This window comes from Homalodisca vitripennis, unplaced genomic scaffold (assembly GCF_021130785.1).
Source record: "Homalodisca vitripennis isolate AUS2020 unplaced genomic scaffold, UT_GWSS_2.1 ScUCBcl_3324;HRSCAF=8789, whole genome shotgun sequence".
Taxonomy (NCBI): Eukaryota; Metazoa; Arthropoda; class Insecta; order Hemiptera; family Cicadellidae; genus Homalodisca; species Homalodisca vitripennis.
The window spans coordinates 41394-59127 of record NW_025779436.1 but is presented as its reverse complement, the minus strand read 5'-3'; the positions used below and the strand labels follow the sequence as shown (position 1 = coordinate 59127).

Here is a 17734-nt window from a genome sequence, read left to right as displayed (position 1 = left end):
TTCAAATGAAGAGAAATCCAACAACAAATACTGGAAAGTCCTTCCTTTTCTCCAATCAGTTCGGGGATGAGTGTTTGTTGAACCCCAGATGAGTGTTTGTTGAACCCCAGACCAGTGGATGTAGCCATTGATGAGCAGATGGTACCTTTTTGGGGAAGCTATAAGATGGACACAACGCATAAAAGGGAAGTCTAATCCCTGTGGTCTAAAAAACTTTGTTGCGTGTGCACCTGATGGATTGCCACTTTATTATATGAGGGGAAGAGGGCGATATCATTCTACCTGCTGATGACTTACACAATCCATATTTGGATATAAGGTTGAAAGGTGATTGAAAGACTGTCAAGAAACTTACCACAAGGAAGCTCCATTTTTCATGCATCGCTTTTAACTCTATTCCCATGATATATGAACTGCATATGCTTGGTTTTCAGGCCACTGGTACCCTTATTGTAAATCGTATTCCTCCTGGATCTCAACTGTTACACTGATACAGAGGTACGAGTAGGTGGCCGAGGCTTCATCTCAGTCAAATTGTAAGAGATGAATGGGCAGATAGCGGTTTGTCAAGTGGTTCGACAACAAACCTGTTGTTTTGTTTGGATCCTACACAGAAGGTTTGAAAATGGATTAGAAACTCCAAAAAGAGATCAAGTTGATCAACTGGCATACAAAACCGAACTTGCTGACCAACTCCTTCTTGCTAAGGAGCAGATACATGATGATGAGGAAGAAGATGGATTTGAAGAAATTCTTCCTCCAGTGGCTGGTGCAGCACAAAAAAGGAAGAAGCCCAACCCTCTTCCTTCAGACAACAAAAAGAAACTTCTGGTGTAAAACACATGCCGCAGCTTGTAGAAACGAGCACCGTAAGGACATCGATGTAAGTTATCACAGGCTGTCAAACCCACTAACGCACGTTTTTTTGTGTGTGTTGTAACATGTAATGTTCACTTATGTATAACTCAAGCAAGAAGTGTTATGCTCTCTTCCATGAGCTCTAAATAAGTTGTTTTGTAAATAAAACTGTTTTAAGAATTTCCATTATAACTTTTTAAAGTGCTTGGGACCCAGTCTGTCAATATTGACACTCATTTTTTGTACTTGAAGTGAAAATAATTTTTTTTAATATCACAGGGCATTTATGAATTTTTCCAACCCTGAAAAAACATAGTTTCACGTAAACATAAATGTTGGTTAAGAATGGGTCTGAGGACGGTATGTATGGTCTTTATGAAGTGGAGCAAAATAAATGTCTGGATAACATGTTCACGATTGTAGAGACAGATTGTAGAGACAATGCGTTGTCCAGGAAAGAACACCATGTTACCTTTTCAGAAAGGTATTTTGATCTCAATAAATGCTATTAAAGGCCTCTTAGATTATGTTCGACAAGGAATTCCAGATGGAATTACTTATTCTATACAGCCGGCTTAATCAAGATACCTTGGAAAATTTATTTTTCCAGATACGAACAAGAGGAGGCTTAAATGACCACCCAACCCCCTGAATGTTATATACTAAGTAAGGATGATAATTTTTGGAAAAAACCCTGGAATTGTACAAAGCCATTTGAATACCACATATTTATCAGAAAGTGAGTTCATAGTTGCGAATGTACTTAAGAAACTGGGCATAAATAGGGTGTGTGACAATGATAAAACGCAAGAAAGAATGGACATAAAGAATAATGAAGAACAAAAACGAAACCACTGGCATGTCCAGATATCGTTGACGGAGCTCAAAATTATCTCGCTGGATGGGTAGAAGCATTTGAAGAAATACCCGTTCCTAGGGGATTATACATATAAAAGTGAATCTTCGCCAGCAAAACGAGTGCTCCTGGATTCGATATTGTCAAAGGTAAGAAGAAAGTTAAGCCATTATTACAAATTATACTCAATATAATTAAGTTAAATGTTTTTTATGATACTGGATATCCATATAGAGAACAAGATAAGTTGTGAAAAAAATGTTAATAAAACATAGGATCACATAATTTTTACAGCTTTAATTTTGTTTTGGATATAATCTTTAATTATTTGTTTAAAAACTCGTTTTTACCAAAGGTCTTTAACACAAATTAATATTCAAAATAAAGTTAAAAAGATTGCAATGTAAATTTCCATAAAATGTATATATTGTGTAAAACAACGAGAATATTTTCGTTTATAAGCAAGTTAGGCCTTCATTAACGTTCTTTTCGTAACAAGGTGAACTGGTGGAGCCTTCTGAACAATGGATACAAATTAGTCAAGTGTGTGAGCAGAAGTTCAATATATTTCATGGAGAAAAACTAATAAAGAAAGACATAAATATAGTTAAGGATTTAGTAGCTAAAGTGTCCCAAAAGTTAGAAAATTTTCCTTTGGAGGTTATTACATCGTACATTAAAATGAGAACAATTATCAGAATGAAAAGACTTAAACCTTAATCTTTGTGCCACAAAATTCAAGAAAAGACAAGGAGGACGTTGATTTAGAAAAACGAAAAACGAATTAAAAAAGTGAAAAAATATATACATAAATCATTATTGTTTCTTCAAATACACATTTATTTTGAAAAAGTTAACGCCTTTGTTTTGTTTACACCTGTTTATGTATTTTATTAAGTATATTATTAGAACAAATACAAAAGTATAATAATTAAAATAATATTCAAAAAAGTACACTAAAAGACAGTTAAATAGGCCACAAGAGAGTTGTACAAGACTGGTTCTACGGTAGTAATGGTACAGACGCGGAGTGAGTGGCAGAACATCGCGGCTGGGTCACTGGGTGACGTCACAGTGAGCGGCAACATGCACCACGTAAACGGCCCGGACGCGTCAACCTGTCCCTCTACGATTTTGGTATCCGTGTACCTTCGGCTCCCTAGAGAGGCGAAATGCCAGAGATTACAGCCTGCCCAACGGCCAAACGTCTACGCGCTGGATTCCTACTTTTCCTCTGTGTTGAGATCTGGCCACGAGAGAGCGGGCCACTACCGCGACCAAGATTTACTGGCATACGACACGATCCTCGTCCCCGTGCATGAGGAGTTGGTGGCCGTCGGCCACTGATGAACCGAAGAAGGCCACCACAAGCGCTTAGACTCCCCTAAAAGGGAGTGTAACCATAAATCGGCTATGGAATCTATTTCACGACCATTGTAATGGAGGAGACGAGAGCAAAGATGGCGCTTCTACGGTGTTCGGACCGTGTCCCTTCCCAGGACAATCTTGTGGACTGTGGAATATTCCACTGCGCTGATGGGACTTCAAAGTGGATATCCGGGATTTCCGGTGACAAATGGCGAAGGAGCTCCGAAAAGGATTCAATCACCAAGGTCGAGGAAATCAATAGCCAGCCGGGAAAGGAACCGGATTGGTCCTTCGAACGAAGCTAGCCGAGGAATTGGAGACAGCTAACCGACCCAATTGTGGTCGGTTAGTCTCCCAGGCGGTGGGGGTGGAAAACGCCAGAATGGATCGGTTGCCCTGCAAGGAGGAAGTGGACTCTATAAAATCACACCGGAAAGGAGCTGCGGGAACAATCCTCAGTAGCTATGGAACCCGACAGAGGAGCATCCCCAAAACCCACACTTCTAGATCTGGCTAGTGTCACCTGTGGACGACGGTGGACGTCCTCTCCTTGTCGCCTGGGTGGAGCATGGGAAGATCAATTGAAGTAATGCCGGATTAGAAAGAAGACGGATGGCTCCAAGTTTCCCCTCAGTGACATACCAGCCAGAGGAGAGTTCGACTTCGGGAAAGGATAGACAACCCTTCAGGACAGCCTCCGTTGTCCCCAAACCCAAGAGGACGCGCTTTAAACGCCTTACTATATAGGATACAAATAACGGGTACGAATCAAAGGAAGAGAGTTAACGTTCGCTAGTTGGGTCTTTCCGAAGGAAAAGTAACCAAAAGAAGAAAGGGCACAGTTTTGGATGAAATTGTTTTTTGTTTTTTCCAACATGGGCGTAGGAAAATACGTTTTATTTGAAGAGTTACCTGATTTATTTTTCGTTTAGCTTTTGAGAGGCGTAGTTTTGTTTTATTCCTTTAATCGCACGTCACAATATTTTCTTGTATTGTTATTTCTCCACGAAGTAAGTGGGGGGATGTAGGGGTTAAATTTTAAATCCAATTTTGTTTTACTTGAGAAATCGATTTATTTTACCAGAGATGTTTTATAATGAGTTTGTTGTTCATTTAGTTACTGTTGTTTTCTGACAAGTGAAGGTATCAGTTTATTTTCGTTAATAGTCCTTCAAAAAGCACTTCCATTTCCAAAGATTGATTTATTACAACCAGTAGGTCTCTGGTGTGTGAGGTTGATGGACAAGTTGTTGATGAGGATCGGCAGCACGGAAAAACATCACTTTCTACCACAAAGAAGTTTACCGAATAGATTCTGCTTTGAAAGTATCTTAGAAGACAGTATTGCCGTGATGAACTCATGCAGAGGAATGTCAGAAACTTAAGCTTGGGAAACCAACTGTAAAAATCCATCCAGGGATGTTTCTTAAATGCTTCATTGGTCTTCTCCAACGACTTGGACTTGAGCTGTGTCCGGCCAGACTTTGTGAGTATCTCTTTCTACAATTTTTTTGGCCTAGTCACTAGACTGGGAGCCCTGATTGCAAGTTACTGCCAATTATGAAAAAGCAGTATTTATAGAGGCGCATTGTTGGCATAACATTTGTTGTAAACGTATCTATACCGATAGTGGATAGGATCATCCCAGTACGGAAGAGACAAAACGCAACTTCAATGTTCTGAATGATAATGAATCCATCTTGAGATACAGTACAATAATAAATCTGGCCAAAGTACTATTAATCCACTTTCAAACAGTATGTCTCTGAATTCCAGGTGCCTGCCAGAATCATCAGGTTTCAGTGATACTGAATGCAGCAGTTATATCCACAATCTGGACTTGTTTGTGGGCTAACGTTACCATGATAGGTGTTAAATCAAGTGTATATATCAGGGTTTCCTAAGGACTATTCTCAAGACGGAGGGATTTTGACATGATGATGACATGATTTTACCAGAAGTCGATTTATAATCAGACCTACTAAGATTTACGAACTTCCATATGAAGATTTATTGTTATACTATTATAATCTCAGTGTGAGCAAAATTGAGAACGACTACGTCAGCTTCCACCAAATGTTCTGATTTGAGAGTATCTCACATCAATGTATCTCGATTAAATCGTACAGTGGAATTTCAACAATTGGGGCTTGAGAACCAACCGTAAAATTCCTTCCATTGGATTGTTCTTTCCAAAAGGAGTAATTTTCTAGATTCATTGATGGCATAAAAATTATTGTGGCATATCTAAACGGATAGTGGATATGATCTCGAGATACCGAGAGAAAAATGTTAACTTCAATTTTCTGAAATGATAAAGGACCCGTCATGAAATACATTGCAATAATGAATCTGGCCAAATACTTAAAAATCCACTTTTACACGGTATGTCTTTGCAGCCCAGGTGGCTTTCCAAAAAGAATATCTGCATCTCGGTGATTATAAATACAGCAGGATATGTCCAGCGGCTGACTTGCATGTGGGTTATCCTTGATATGATGGATATTAAATTAACTGAATTCATCAGGGTTTCCTTCGGACTGTTCTCAAGACAAATTTGTGTTGACTTTACCAGAAGTCGATTTGTATTAAGACCTACAAAGATTTACCAACTTCCATATGACGTTGCTCACAGTATGTACGTTCAAACAGCAAGTCTTTTCAACCCAGGTGCTTTCTAGACAGAATCAACTCCATCTCGGTGATAATCAATACAACAGAATCATGTCCAGTGGCTGACTTGCATGTGGGTTTTCTTTGATATGGTGGATATTAAATTAACTGGATTCATCAGGGTTTCCTTCGGACTGTTTTCAAGACAAATTTGTGTTGACTTTACCAGAAGTCGATTTGTACTAAGACCTACAAAGATTTACCAACTTCCATATGACGTTGCTCACAGTACGTACGTTCAAACAGCAAGTCTTTTCAACCCAGGTGCTTTCTAGACAGAATCATCTCCATCTCGGTGATAATCAATACAACAGATCATGTCCAGTGGCTGACTTGCATGCGGGTTTTCTTTGATATGGTGGATATTAAATTTAACTGGATTCATCAGGGTTTCCTTCGGACTGTTCTCAAGACAAATTTGTGTTGACTTTACCAGAAGTCGATTTGTACTAAGACCTACAAAGATTTACCAACTTCCATATGACGTTGCTCACAGTACGTACGTTCAAACAGCAAGTCTTTTCAACCCAGGTGCTTTCCAGACAGAATCATCTCCATCTCGGTGATAATCAACACAGCAGATTATGTCCAGTGGCTGACTTGCATGTGGGTTTTCTTTGATATGGTGGATATTAAATTAACTGGATTCATCAGGGTTTCCTTCGGACTGTTCTCAAGACAAATGTGTTTGACTTTACCAGAAGTCTATTTTGTACTAAGACCTACAAAGATTTACCAACTTCCATATGACGTTGCTCACAGTACGTACGTTCAAACAGCAAGTCTTTTCAACCCAGGTGCTTTCCAGACAGAATCATCTCCATCTCGGTGATAATCAATACAGCAGATTATGTCCAGTGGCTGACTTGCACGTGGGTTTTCTTTGATATGGTGGATATTAAATTAACTGGATTCATCAGGGTTTCCTTCGGACTGTTCTCAAGACAAATTTGTGTTGACTGTACCAGAAGTCGATTTGTACTAAGACCTACAAAGATTTACCAACTTCCATATGACGTTGCTACAGTATGTACGTTCAAACGGTAGGTCTTTGCAACCCAGGTGCTCTCCAGACAGAATCATCTCCATCTCGGTGATAATCAATACAGCAGATTATGTCCAGTGGCTGACTTGCATGTGGGATCGCTTCTCGGCCTTTTGGCTAAGATCAAAGTGTCCTATTTTGATCTTAGTCAAAAATCCAAAATTTCTGTGCAAAACCGGACAATCCGGTTGTTGTCCTGTTTTGCACAAGACGATTCCGGGGGTGGTGGGACGCACCCCTGGCTGCTTTCGTCCAGCGAACGGATAGCCGGGTGGGGTCAGCGTGACGCACTGACCCTCCCCAATAAGGCGCCGAGCCCAGGAGTCGTCCGGGTGGTGTCCAATGTGGGGAGTTCGCTGACTCCCCGTCTGCACCACCCGAGATCCCTGCCCATCTGTGAGAAGAGCCGGGAGGCGAAGCTTCTACCGTCTTCCAACAGGTGGCGCTTCTTTCTACTGTTCTACATCTGCGTCTTCTTCCCTCCGATGGATCGCACTCTGTTCTGCGCCCTGCCTCTGGGCCAAAGACTTCAATGCCCGGAATGCCTGGAGGCGGGAATGTTGTGCGTCAGGAAGAGAGAGGGGATGAAGAGGCACCTGAACCAGGACCATGGAGGAGGATGGGAGATGTCCTTCGTCTGCTGCGACATCGAGTTCTCATGTCGCCAGCAGAAGTACGCGCTTAAGCAGGCGAAGGCACATTTTGCTTCAATTCATCCTGGGGCTGATTTCTTCCTTCCTGATGGCGAGCTGGTTGTTTGCGCATCATCTTACAACACCCTTCAAGAGAAGATCGTCAGGATGGTGACACCCATTAGGCCTCCTGCTCCTGATGCGCCCCCCAGCTCCGATTCCTCCCCAACTCCCTCTCCTTCTCCCCCACTTGTCCGCCATCGCTCTGCTGCGGCTATCGCGCGTAATGCGCTGCGTCAGCGTCGGCCTGTCGCGGAGGAGCAAGTTACGCCCCCTCGCGTGCCGCTGAATGCCGTTGCACCGGCAGGCCGTGGTTCCCCCCCGGATCATCTTCTTCTGGGTCTCCGGTTGGCCCGCCAATGATCCGGGCTGCGGCTGTCGCTAGAGGCGCCATGCGGCGTCGCGGCCGCATGGGCGGGTCGGTAAGCTCTGTGGAGAGCATTTCACCTCCGCTCCCAGTGCGGTCTCCACAGTAAATTTTGGCTTCGGCCACAGTAAATGATATATTGCGTGCTTGATTGAGCTAATTGCGAGTGCCAAGAAAGTTTTCTTTTTCCTGTGATATTGTCCGTGTGGCAATAGTTTCTTGGTTATTTGCGATCTCATTCAGCAAGCTTTGAGGAGTCGTAAGCAAGCGGTAAGTGTGGGCCGTGGGGCTTACGCTCCTTGTGTACTGTGGGTGTGCTTGCCTCCCCGGGGCGAAGCTGGGCAACGTTAGCAGTCTAGTGTGTACATTCTGCTAGCGGCTAAAAGGCACGTTGATCTTGGTAGTTGAAAGATAGGACAGAGTGGAGGGTTTGCCAATGGCATCCCAAGCTAAAACTGGAGGCGTCTCTAAGAGGACTGCCACAGCTGAGCACCAGCTCAGATGAGGACTCGGTGCACCAAAGTCCGAAGCGTCCGAAGGGACCAAATCCTGTTGAGCAATCTGTTGAGCTAAGCCAGCCTGAAGGGGATTATGTTTCCTCGGCTGAGTTAAGTCACGATCCTGTGGAGGTCTGCAATGCAATCGGCTTAAAGCTGAGTCGTCTCCTTGGTAAGATGCGTAACAAACTTACACATCCTGGCCAGATTGCAGTTGAGGATTATTTTGCAAGAGTCAGAGATCTGGCTGTGCATCTCCACCAAGAAAACATGGTGCTAAAGAGCAAACTCAGCGAGAGGGCAGCTGGTACACCTGTCGGAAAAGAGTTGCTACAAACTTGCCAGAACGCGATGTCTGAAATCGCAAAGACAGCTAAGATCATGAGTGCGGGTGCACCAGTGCAAACCGGCAGGCCGTGTTACGCAGCCATGGCTGCTGTGGCTCCCCCGGTCACAGTCCAAGGCCAAGGGCGTAAAGTTGCAAAGCCTAGAGACAAATGCACGGCCCTTATCTACCCTAAAGACTCGACACCAAACACATCTAGCGAGACCACAAAAGCCCTGATACAAATGACCGTCAAACCGCAAGCCATGGGCCTAAGGATCAGGCGTATTTCCAAAATACGTAATAATGGAGTGGCGCTAGAAGTCGAGAACGCAGAACAACTGCGAAAATTAGAGGAGATAAAGGAGCTCAGATGCGTTTGTCAATATAGAAAAAGCCCAAAAAGCGAAGGCCGAAAGTACTGGTGTACGACGTTACCGAAGGACCTAGATGGCAAAACTCTTTCCGAGGTGGTGTTTGCTCAAAATAACGAACACTCGGAGTGCACTCTGGAAGATTTCCAGAAATATTTTAAGCCTCTCTTCAAGACTGGACCAAGGAACAAACCCACAAATAATTGGGTTTGTGAAGTTGCGCCGGAGACCAGAAACTCACTTATAAGAGCTGGCCGTGTCTTTATTGACTGGGCCAGCTGCAAAGTCATAGACCACCACATCGTGACAAGATATAATTACAAGATACAATCGGATAATTTAAACCAGTTTAAAGCTCTTCTGAAGCGCCCTACTGGTGTCGAATGCGTTTTATTCTGTCGAAGAGTTCATGGCTGGCTGCTGGGAGAATTAGAATAAAAATTTACAGAATCAAAATTTACATAAAAATTAATTAGTAGAGCCCCGAGTCTCATGTTGAATGAATGTTGGCGTGAAAGGACAAGAGATGTATGTTTGAATGAGTATTGTAAGTATGAATGTGTATAGTAGGGTTTTTTTACAAATACTTAAACCTGACTTTTGCAATGCAATGTATTATTGCCAAAATGCAATAAAAGAATTATTATTATAGATGCTATAAGTGCCAGAGGTACGGACACATGGCTAAAGACTGCAAGTCGGAAGTCGACGTCTGTGGCCACTGTGCGGCGACAGGGCACGAGACCAAAGCCTGTCCCTCCAAAGGTGACAAATCAAAGGCTAAGTGCGTGCACTGCTCCGGAGATAGGAGCTCTGGTAAGCAATCCGGCCATCCTTCAGGGGACCGCAACTGTCCTAACATCAGGACGAGATAAACCGCCTAATATCACTGACCGATTATGGCTGCTAGAAGACCATAAATCGTCAGGTGGTCAAATAAAATTTGGCCAAATCAACCTGCAACGCAGTCATACGGCAGTGTATCAACTCAGGCAGGTTATTGCGGAGGATGGACTGGATATCGTGCTAATCCAAGAGCCGTACTCCTCAGTTGGGAAACTGTCCGGACTGGGCCTCAGAACAAAGTATCTGGGCCACAGAACCGCACAAGAAGGTCGACCCTGGTCCGCCGTTGCGGTGGCTAACAGTGCGATCGAGCCACTGGAGTTACTGCAATTCAGAACTAGCCATTTTACATGTGCACAAATTGACACAGAGATCGGTAAACTGTACGCAATAAGCGCTTATTTTCAGCCATCTTACGATATTGAGCCATACTTGACCCATCTGCGAGGAATTTTACAATCTCTAAGAGGTGAGCACGTAATTATAGGATTGGACGCTAACTCGAAATCCGAACTGTGGGTCAGCGATAGAACAGACGAGCGAGGTGCCGCTCTTGAAGACCTTATACTAGCGCACGGTCTTGTGATCTTGAATAGGGATGGTCAAATGTCGACCCACGTCAACATGTATTGGGTTCTACGTGGACGTGGGGAAACAAACATTGATGTGACGCTGGCTTCGCCCAGCATCGCAAACAGAATTAATGACTGGAGCGTCAATGACACGGACATTGGCTCCGACCATCGCCTGATCACATGGTCTGTCTCGCTGGGCCCTCAGCACGGCAGAGTGGCCAGATCCAGAAACTATGCTGTCCGAAAAGCAGACTGGAATAAAGTAAAGAGCGAAATAAATAGAAGGATTATCGATGCTCATATCGGTGATGGCTTGTATAATCAGAATGTACAGGAACGAGCAGCCGAGTTCTCGAGATGTGTCATTCAGGGATGCGACAAAGGCATCCCGAAACGGGCTATTATTAACAATGCAGTGCCCTGGTGGACCGGCGAAATTGCAGCCAAAAGAAGGATTTTAAAATCAGCCAGACGGCGGTTTCAGCGATGCTGTCCGTGCCAAAACCGACAATTGCTTTTTAATACCTATCGGCGCTTGAGACAGGAGTACAAGTCTCTCATCAAAAACAGTAAAAGTGCCTGCTGGAAAACGCTCGTGAAGGAGGTGGGCAACTCGAATCCTTGGGGCTTCGTATACAAGCTCGGAGCGGACAAGTTACAACTTCAAAAATGTTCTTTCAAGTCTGAGAGTGGGCAGATTTGCTTACGCGGGACAGTGGACTAGTTCCATAGAAGAGACGCTCAGCTTGCTTCTTGACACCTTGGTTCCACCAGATAACGAAATGGGTGAAAACGAGCAGCATGCCCATATAAGAACTATCTCTGATACTGGACAGGGAGCATGGGAAGATACTTCTATTCACTATGCAAGAGCTTGATTTAGCCATGAAGCGAACTCGACCACGAAAAGCTCCGGGGACCAGACCGGGTCCCCCCTGAAGTGCTCAAATGCTGGGATCGCCAAATCAAGTCCTGTTACCTTAGTCTTGTTAACCTATGTTGGGACGAGGGAATATTTCCGGCGTGCTGGAAAACCTCGAGGTTACAAATCATCAAAAAGACGGGGGACAGAGACTGGGCTGACCCAGGCAACTATAGACCGATTAGCCTGCTACCGGTTGTGGGAAAAGTATATGAGAGGCTGATCGCTACGCGCATCTTAGCCGACATCTCATTAAATGAAAAGCTTCACACCGGGCAGTATGGCTTTATCTCAGGGAAAAGCACAGTCGATGCTTTAGAGGAGCTAGTGGACTTCGTTTCGCAGGCTACAGACAAATATGTGGTGGGCCTCTTCATTGACATCAAAGGCGCCTTTGACGCCGTATGGTGGCCGGGGGGTCATCGAGAAGCTGTTGCGTATGTCCTGCAGTCGTAACGTTGTCGCCGCGATAAAGAGCTACTTGAGCGAAAAGGACCGTCACTCTGGAGTCTGGCTTGACCAGTATCACCAGAGATGTAACGAAAGGATGTCCCCAGGGATCGATTCTTGGTCCCATCCTCTGGAACATAGTTTTCGATGACTTTCTGAGGCTGGACTTCCCCGGAGGAACTAAAGTCATTGCGTATGCTGACGATGGTTTGAATCCTGATACAGGCAAGGTCTAGGAACGAGATAGAAAACAAATTCCATGCTATAACAACTCAAATGGAAACCTGGGCCATCTCCACAAAAAATGCGATTTGCAGTGAACAAGACGAAGCTTATGCTTCTAAAGGGCCACCTACATCGGGAACGTCCCCCGATCGTAACACTGCAAGGCGAACGCATTGAGATGACCAGGTGCATAATGTACCTTGGCATTATGCTGGATGATAAGCTATCCTTCCTTTACCACGCCAAATATGTTGGACAAAAAGCCAAAATGCTCTTCGGTAAGCTCATGCGAGTGACTCGATTCCAGTATGGAATCCTTCCAACTACACTGAGCACTATCTACGATGGTGTATTCGTACCCATCGTCACGTATGGTGCCAGTGTCTGGGCGCACCGCAGCGCGACCACTGGAGTCCGCAGGGCTCTCCGAAGCAGCCAAAGAACAGTCCTTCTAGGGATTACGGGTGCTTACCGTACGACCTCGTTTGCTGCGCTGACGGTGATAGCTGGTAAAGTCCCGATTGACCTCATTGTACTGGAGATGCCGAGAATCCGTCAAGTCCAGAGGGGTTACCTGGATATCTCCAAGAGAGAAATCCGGCAGGGTACCCTGTCCCACCTGGCAAGAAGAATGGTCCCGGTCAGAGACCGGTAGATTGACGTACGGATGGATCCCAGACATTCGGGAAAGGTTGGGATGGACCTGGTTTAAGCCGGATAACTTAATGACTCAGTTCCTCTCAGGTCACGGGGCGTTTGTTTCCTATTTATACCGGTTCGGAAACTCGGAGGACTCGCTTTGCCCTTGCGGTGAGGCTGAGGATTCTCCAGGGCATGTAGTGTTCGATTGTACACAGTTGGAGGACGAGCGTCAAGCTCTAATCCGCTGTGTGCAGGATGAGCAACTAGTCTGGCCATGCCTGGTCACTCACATGTTATCTTGTGAGGGGGTGTACCGTGGTCTTAGGAACTTCCTTACACAAGTCCAAGCCAAAAGAAATGTCTAAAGGCCGTCAAGGTTCCACCTAACACATGTCAGCAGTGTGCAGTCCCGAAGTTTTCGCCCCAAGCAATGCTACCCATTACAGTACCAGACATCATGTCGCCCTTAGGGTGAGAGGTGCCGAATCAAGAGCTTCCACACGTCTGGTATCTGTAGCACGAATTGAAAGTTGAAAGGCAACGATATTTTAATATTCGATATTTTAAGAATTTTAATTGCATGACCATATATTTTAACGCATGACATACTAACATAGCACACGTTATATAGGATTCGACGCTCGATCAAGGAGCGCAGCAACGTGTTGCAATAACCACTTGCATGTTAGTAATATTTTAAAAAAGGAACCGCAGCTCCTTTTTATTATTTAGAACTTTAACAGTTTACTCTTAGGCCCCCGGGGCTGGGTGCCCCAGAAATAGTCCTATTTCTGCCCAGCATGGAGTTGTGGTGTCGGGGGGGCAGTGGTTGATAAATGCCCAGTACGCTAGACGTGTAGCATAAGTCATCTGAAGATAGGGACATAACTTGAAGTGATTAACGTCTGCAGGGATAACGACAGTTTAAGCACAAAATCGGACCGCAAGAGTAAACCTGGGTATGCCGTAAAGGTGGGTACCAGGTGCAGACAATATTCAATGAAAAAAAAAAAAAAAAAAAAAAAAAAAAAAGTGCGGTCTCCACCCGGCGCTTTGTTACCGCCAGTGACTCCACCACTCGGCCTATCGCCGAGAGATCGGCCTCTGCCAGGGTCCCCCCCTCCGCCCGTCCCCACCTGGGGCCCCCCTCGCCAACGGACCCTCCCGTATCACCGAGGGAGAATTTTAACGCCATGGCAGAGAGTGGCTTGCCAAATTCACCCCTGGCATGGAGTGGGCCGCCTTCTTGGCCACTCTGGAGGAACTGGTGACGTCACTGTCGCCGGCACCGAACCCCTCGCGACAGCCGCGGCCGGGGGGAATTCGACCGTCTAGACCCCGGCGTCCGCGCCGCGACGGCGACCGCGATGTGCGCGAGGCGGCGCGTATACAAAATCTATACCGGACTGCCCCCAAGCGAGCCATGAGGGAGCTCCTAGAGGCCTCCTCGCCGATTTGTTCCATCGCGGAGGAAGCCATTATGGCTTATTTTACCTCATCCTACTCGGCGAAGGTGGGCTGTGCCGTTGAGCCTCCCCCTGGCTGCAAGATACCCGCTGCGGCTTCCCCGCCCCCGCTACTAGACCGGATCGAGCCGAGGGAAGTAGCGAAGATGCTCCGGAGAACCGCCAACACCGCTCCGGGCCCGGATGGCGTTAAATATGGCATCTGGCGCCGCCGTGGACCCATCTGGCCACGTGCTTTCCGCCATTTTCAACATCTGCCTGGCGGCCGGGTGCTTCCCACCGTCGTGGAAGGTATCGTCCACGGTGCTGATCCACAAGAAGGGGACCCCCGATGAGATAAACCAACTGGCGGCCCATCGCGCTGTCAGACACTGCGGGCAAGCTGTTCTGCAGTGTATTGGCTCATCGCCTTTCATCGTGGATGACTGATCATCGCCTCCTATCCTGGGCGCAGAAGGGGTTCACTGCGTCCGAGGGCTGCTTGGAGCACAATTTTGTGCTCCAGGAGCTTCTGGATGAGGCACGACGACGGGGTGGGGAACTCTGTTTAGCATGGCTCGACCTGGCTAATGCCTTCGGGAGTGTCCCTCACTCGGCTGTTGTGGCGGCATTGCGTAGTGCGGGTCTCACGGAGGCTCAGCTGGCCCTAATCAAAGATCTTTACGAGGGGAGTGCTACGACCATCAGGCACTCTGGTTGGGGTCACTCCAGCCATCTCCTTCCAGGCTGGAGTCCCGCCAGGGCTGTCCTCTGTCTCCGGTGCTCTTTAACCTCGTCATGGAGTACCTAATCCGCCCAGTACTCGCATTGGAGGGGGAGCACGGTGTGTCGCTGCACGGGGAGCGGATCAGCGTATTGGCTTATGCCGATGATCTGGCCATTGTGGCTAGGTCGGAGGCCTCGCTCCAAGCCTTGCTGGACTCCGTTTCTTCGGCGGCGACCTGGGTTGGCCTCAGGTTCAAGCCTGAGAAGTGTGCGACACTTCATGTCGCCGGCAGAACCGTGAGGCCGACCGCATTCACCATCTACGGCTCCCCCCTCCGCGTCCTTGAGGATGGAGATACTTATGATCACCTTGGTGTGCCCACTGGGATGAGAGGTGACCAGACCCCAGTGGCCACCATTGCCAGACTGGAAGAGGAGACCGCTAAAAATTTTTGCCAGTGGGCTCGCGCCATGGCAGAAGTTGGACGCGGTCAGGACATTCATAGTCCCCCAGCTGGATTTCAACCTCAGGACGGCGAGGATCAGGAAGACCTCCCTAAAGGGGTTGGACTCTTTGATGAGGGCGGAAGGCAAGAGGACACTCGGCCTCCCCTCGCGAGCCAGCGTGGAGCTGGTCGAGCTTCCACCATCGTGGGGCGGCGCGGGTCTGCTCCCTATCTCCGACCAAGCCGATTTAGCCGCGGTAGGGCATGCGTTCCGGCTCCTGACTTCACCTGACCCGAAAATCTCCCGTCTTGCCCTGGAGGGCCTAGCCGTATCTGCTGGGCATCGCTCTGCTGCTCGGGTCGACGTTGGACAGCTCGTCAACTACCTCAACGGGGACGTGGCGGGGAACTCCAACGTCACCACCACCTTTTCTGCGGCCCGGACGGCAAGAAAACCGCCTCTCCAAGCGCCTGCCTACGCTCCGGTGGGGGTGGAGTGAGGAGCGGCGGACATTCCAACTGACGATGCCTGGTGGGGGACGGCCAATCACCCGTGGACGGGAGGAGCCGGAGGTCCCTGGCGTCAGCGGCTGCGGCGAGCTCTGCAGCTCCACGGCCGGGCTACCCTTGCCGCGAAGCCGGACCAAGGCAGGGTGGCTCGAGTCGTGACGACTTGCCCCACCTCCAATCACATGATGCGCGGAGGCCGACACACCCGTTTCGCCGCCGACTGGAGGTTTATTCACCGGGCCTGGCTCAACACCTTGCACATCTTGCCACTGAACGGGTGTCGGAGGTGGGGTAATGAAGACCGCCGTTGTAGAAGGTGTGGAAGACACGATGAGACGACTGCCCACGTGCTATGTCACTGCCTGCCTATGATGCCTGTCATAACGAGAAGACACGATGCCATCCTGGAACTACTGTCATCGGAGATCCGTGGGCACCCTCAGGAGGAGACTCGCCTAGACAAGAGGGTGCCGTTCCAGGAGCTGGTACCAGACGTGGAGGTCCCGGAGGAGGTGACCAGCTGCCGACCGGACATCGTGACGATCGACCGGAGAAACAAGATTGTACGTGTAGTCGACGTCACGGTGCCCTATGAAGACGGTTGGCAGTCGGTGACGACGGCCAGGGAGAAGAAGATGGAGAAGTATGCTCCTGTGGCGCGACTGCTCTCGGCTGGGGGATACCGGACATCTGTAGACGCCTTCGTGGTGGGGTCCCTAGGTGCCTGGGATTCCGCCAACTGGACTACCCTCAGCCGCCTGGGAGTTGACCGCCGCAGGGGTGCTGCCCTGGCCCGGCGCTGCGTCTCCGAGGCCATCAAATGGAGCCGGGATATCTACGTCGAACACGTGACGGGCATCCGGCAGTACGTGGGATAGTCGTCTCATCAACCGTCCCAATTTTAATTATTAACTATCTATTATATTGTTAACTTATTTATTATATTTTATTGCATGTTTTAACTATTGACTAGTATTTATTGTATTTATTGATTGTTAAGTTTTATAGTTTTTATTAGGTTAAGTTATGCATGACCGCCTGCTTTCTGCATCTTTAGTTTTATAGCGTCAATGGCCTGTTATCTAGTATATTTCAATGTTAATATTTTGCTTGCATGAATATAATCTATCTATGTTGTCCGGCAAAAGAAAATAAAGGCAAAAAATAAGGCCCCAAAATATCTTTGATATGGTGGATATTAAATTAACTGGATTCATCAGGTTTCCCTTCGGACTGTTCCCCCAGACAAATGGTTGACATATTGATTTTACCAGAAGTCGGTTTTACTCAGATCTACAAAACATCCTATATGACCTGTTGTCGTTAGCAGGTTTATTGTTATGCTATTATCAGCAACACGGAAAACAACAGCATCAGCTTTCCCATACATTCTGATTTGTGTCTCAGATGTCTGTGTAACCAATTAAATTGTGCAGAGGAATGTCAGAAACTGGGGCTTTAGAACCAATTGTGGAAATCTATCCTGATGGTTGTTTCTTGGATGCCGCTGCATTTGTCTCCACCGGTCAGTTATACTTTGCATGTATATAATTCTATAAGGTTTTGGAGCTTATTGACTGGAGTGGGAGCTATGAATGTGTCTGCGTTACAAAAGCAGTATTTTACAGATGTAAATTTTTTTGTGTTTTTTTATTTAAATAGGGTGGAACTGATAATGCAAGATATCCGGCTTTGATGGTTTTCCAGGGATGGGACAAACTAAATGTGATAATATGCTCTGGAGTGGAGATGTTTGGATACCTCCATCCTGAACATCGGTTACAAAGCTGGCTGTCAGTTCTTCTTTCACCTCACCTAGGATATATTCAAGAAACTTCCAAATTCAATTCCCTTTGACGAATTTAAGGTACTATGGAGCTGGACTTGTACTT

The 17734-nt window shown here is 46.8% G+C and overlaps 1 protein-coding gene across 1 annotated transcript; it reads left to right on the top strand.

Annotated features, from left to right (window-relative positions):
• Positions 1–16027: 16027 nt before the first annotated feature.
• LOC124372470 lies at positions 16028–16720 on the top strand. The gene has a single exon (XM_046830873.1). The coding sequence runs from the start codon at positions 16028–16030 to the stop codon at positions 16718–16720; it is 693 nt and encodes a 230-aa protein (XP_046686829.1).
• The last annotated feature ends 1014 nt before the right edge of the window (positions 16721–17734 follow it).

Excerpts from the sequence above, each read along its gene's own strand:
- LOC124372470 (XM_046830873.1), top strand. The coding sequence starts at position 16,028 with ATGCGCGGAGGCCGACACACCCGTTTCGCCGCCGACTGGAGGTTTATT.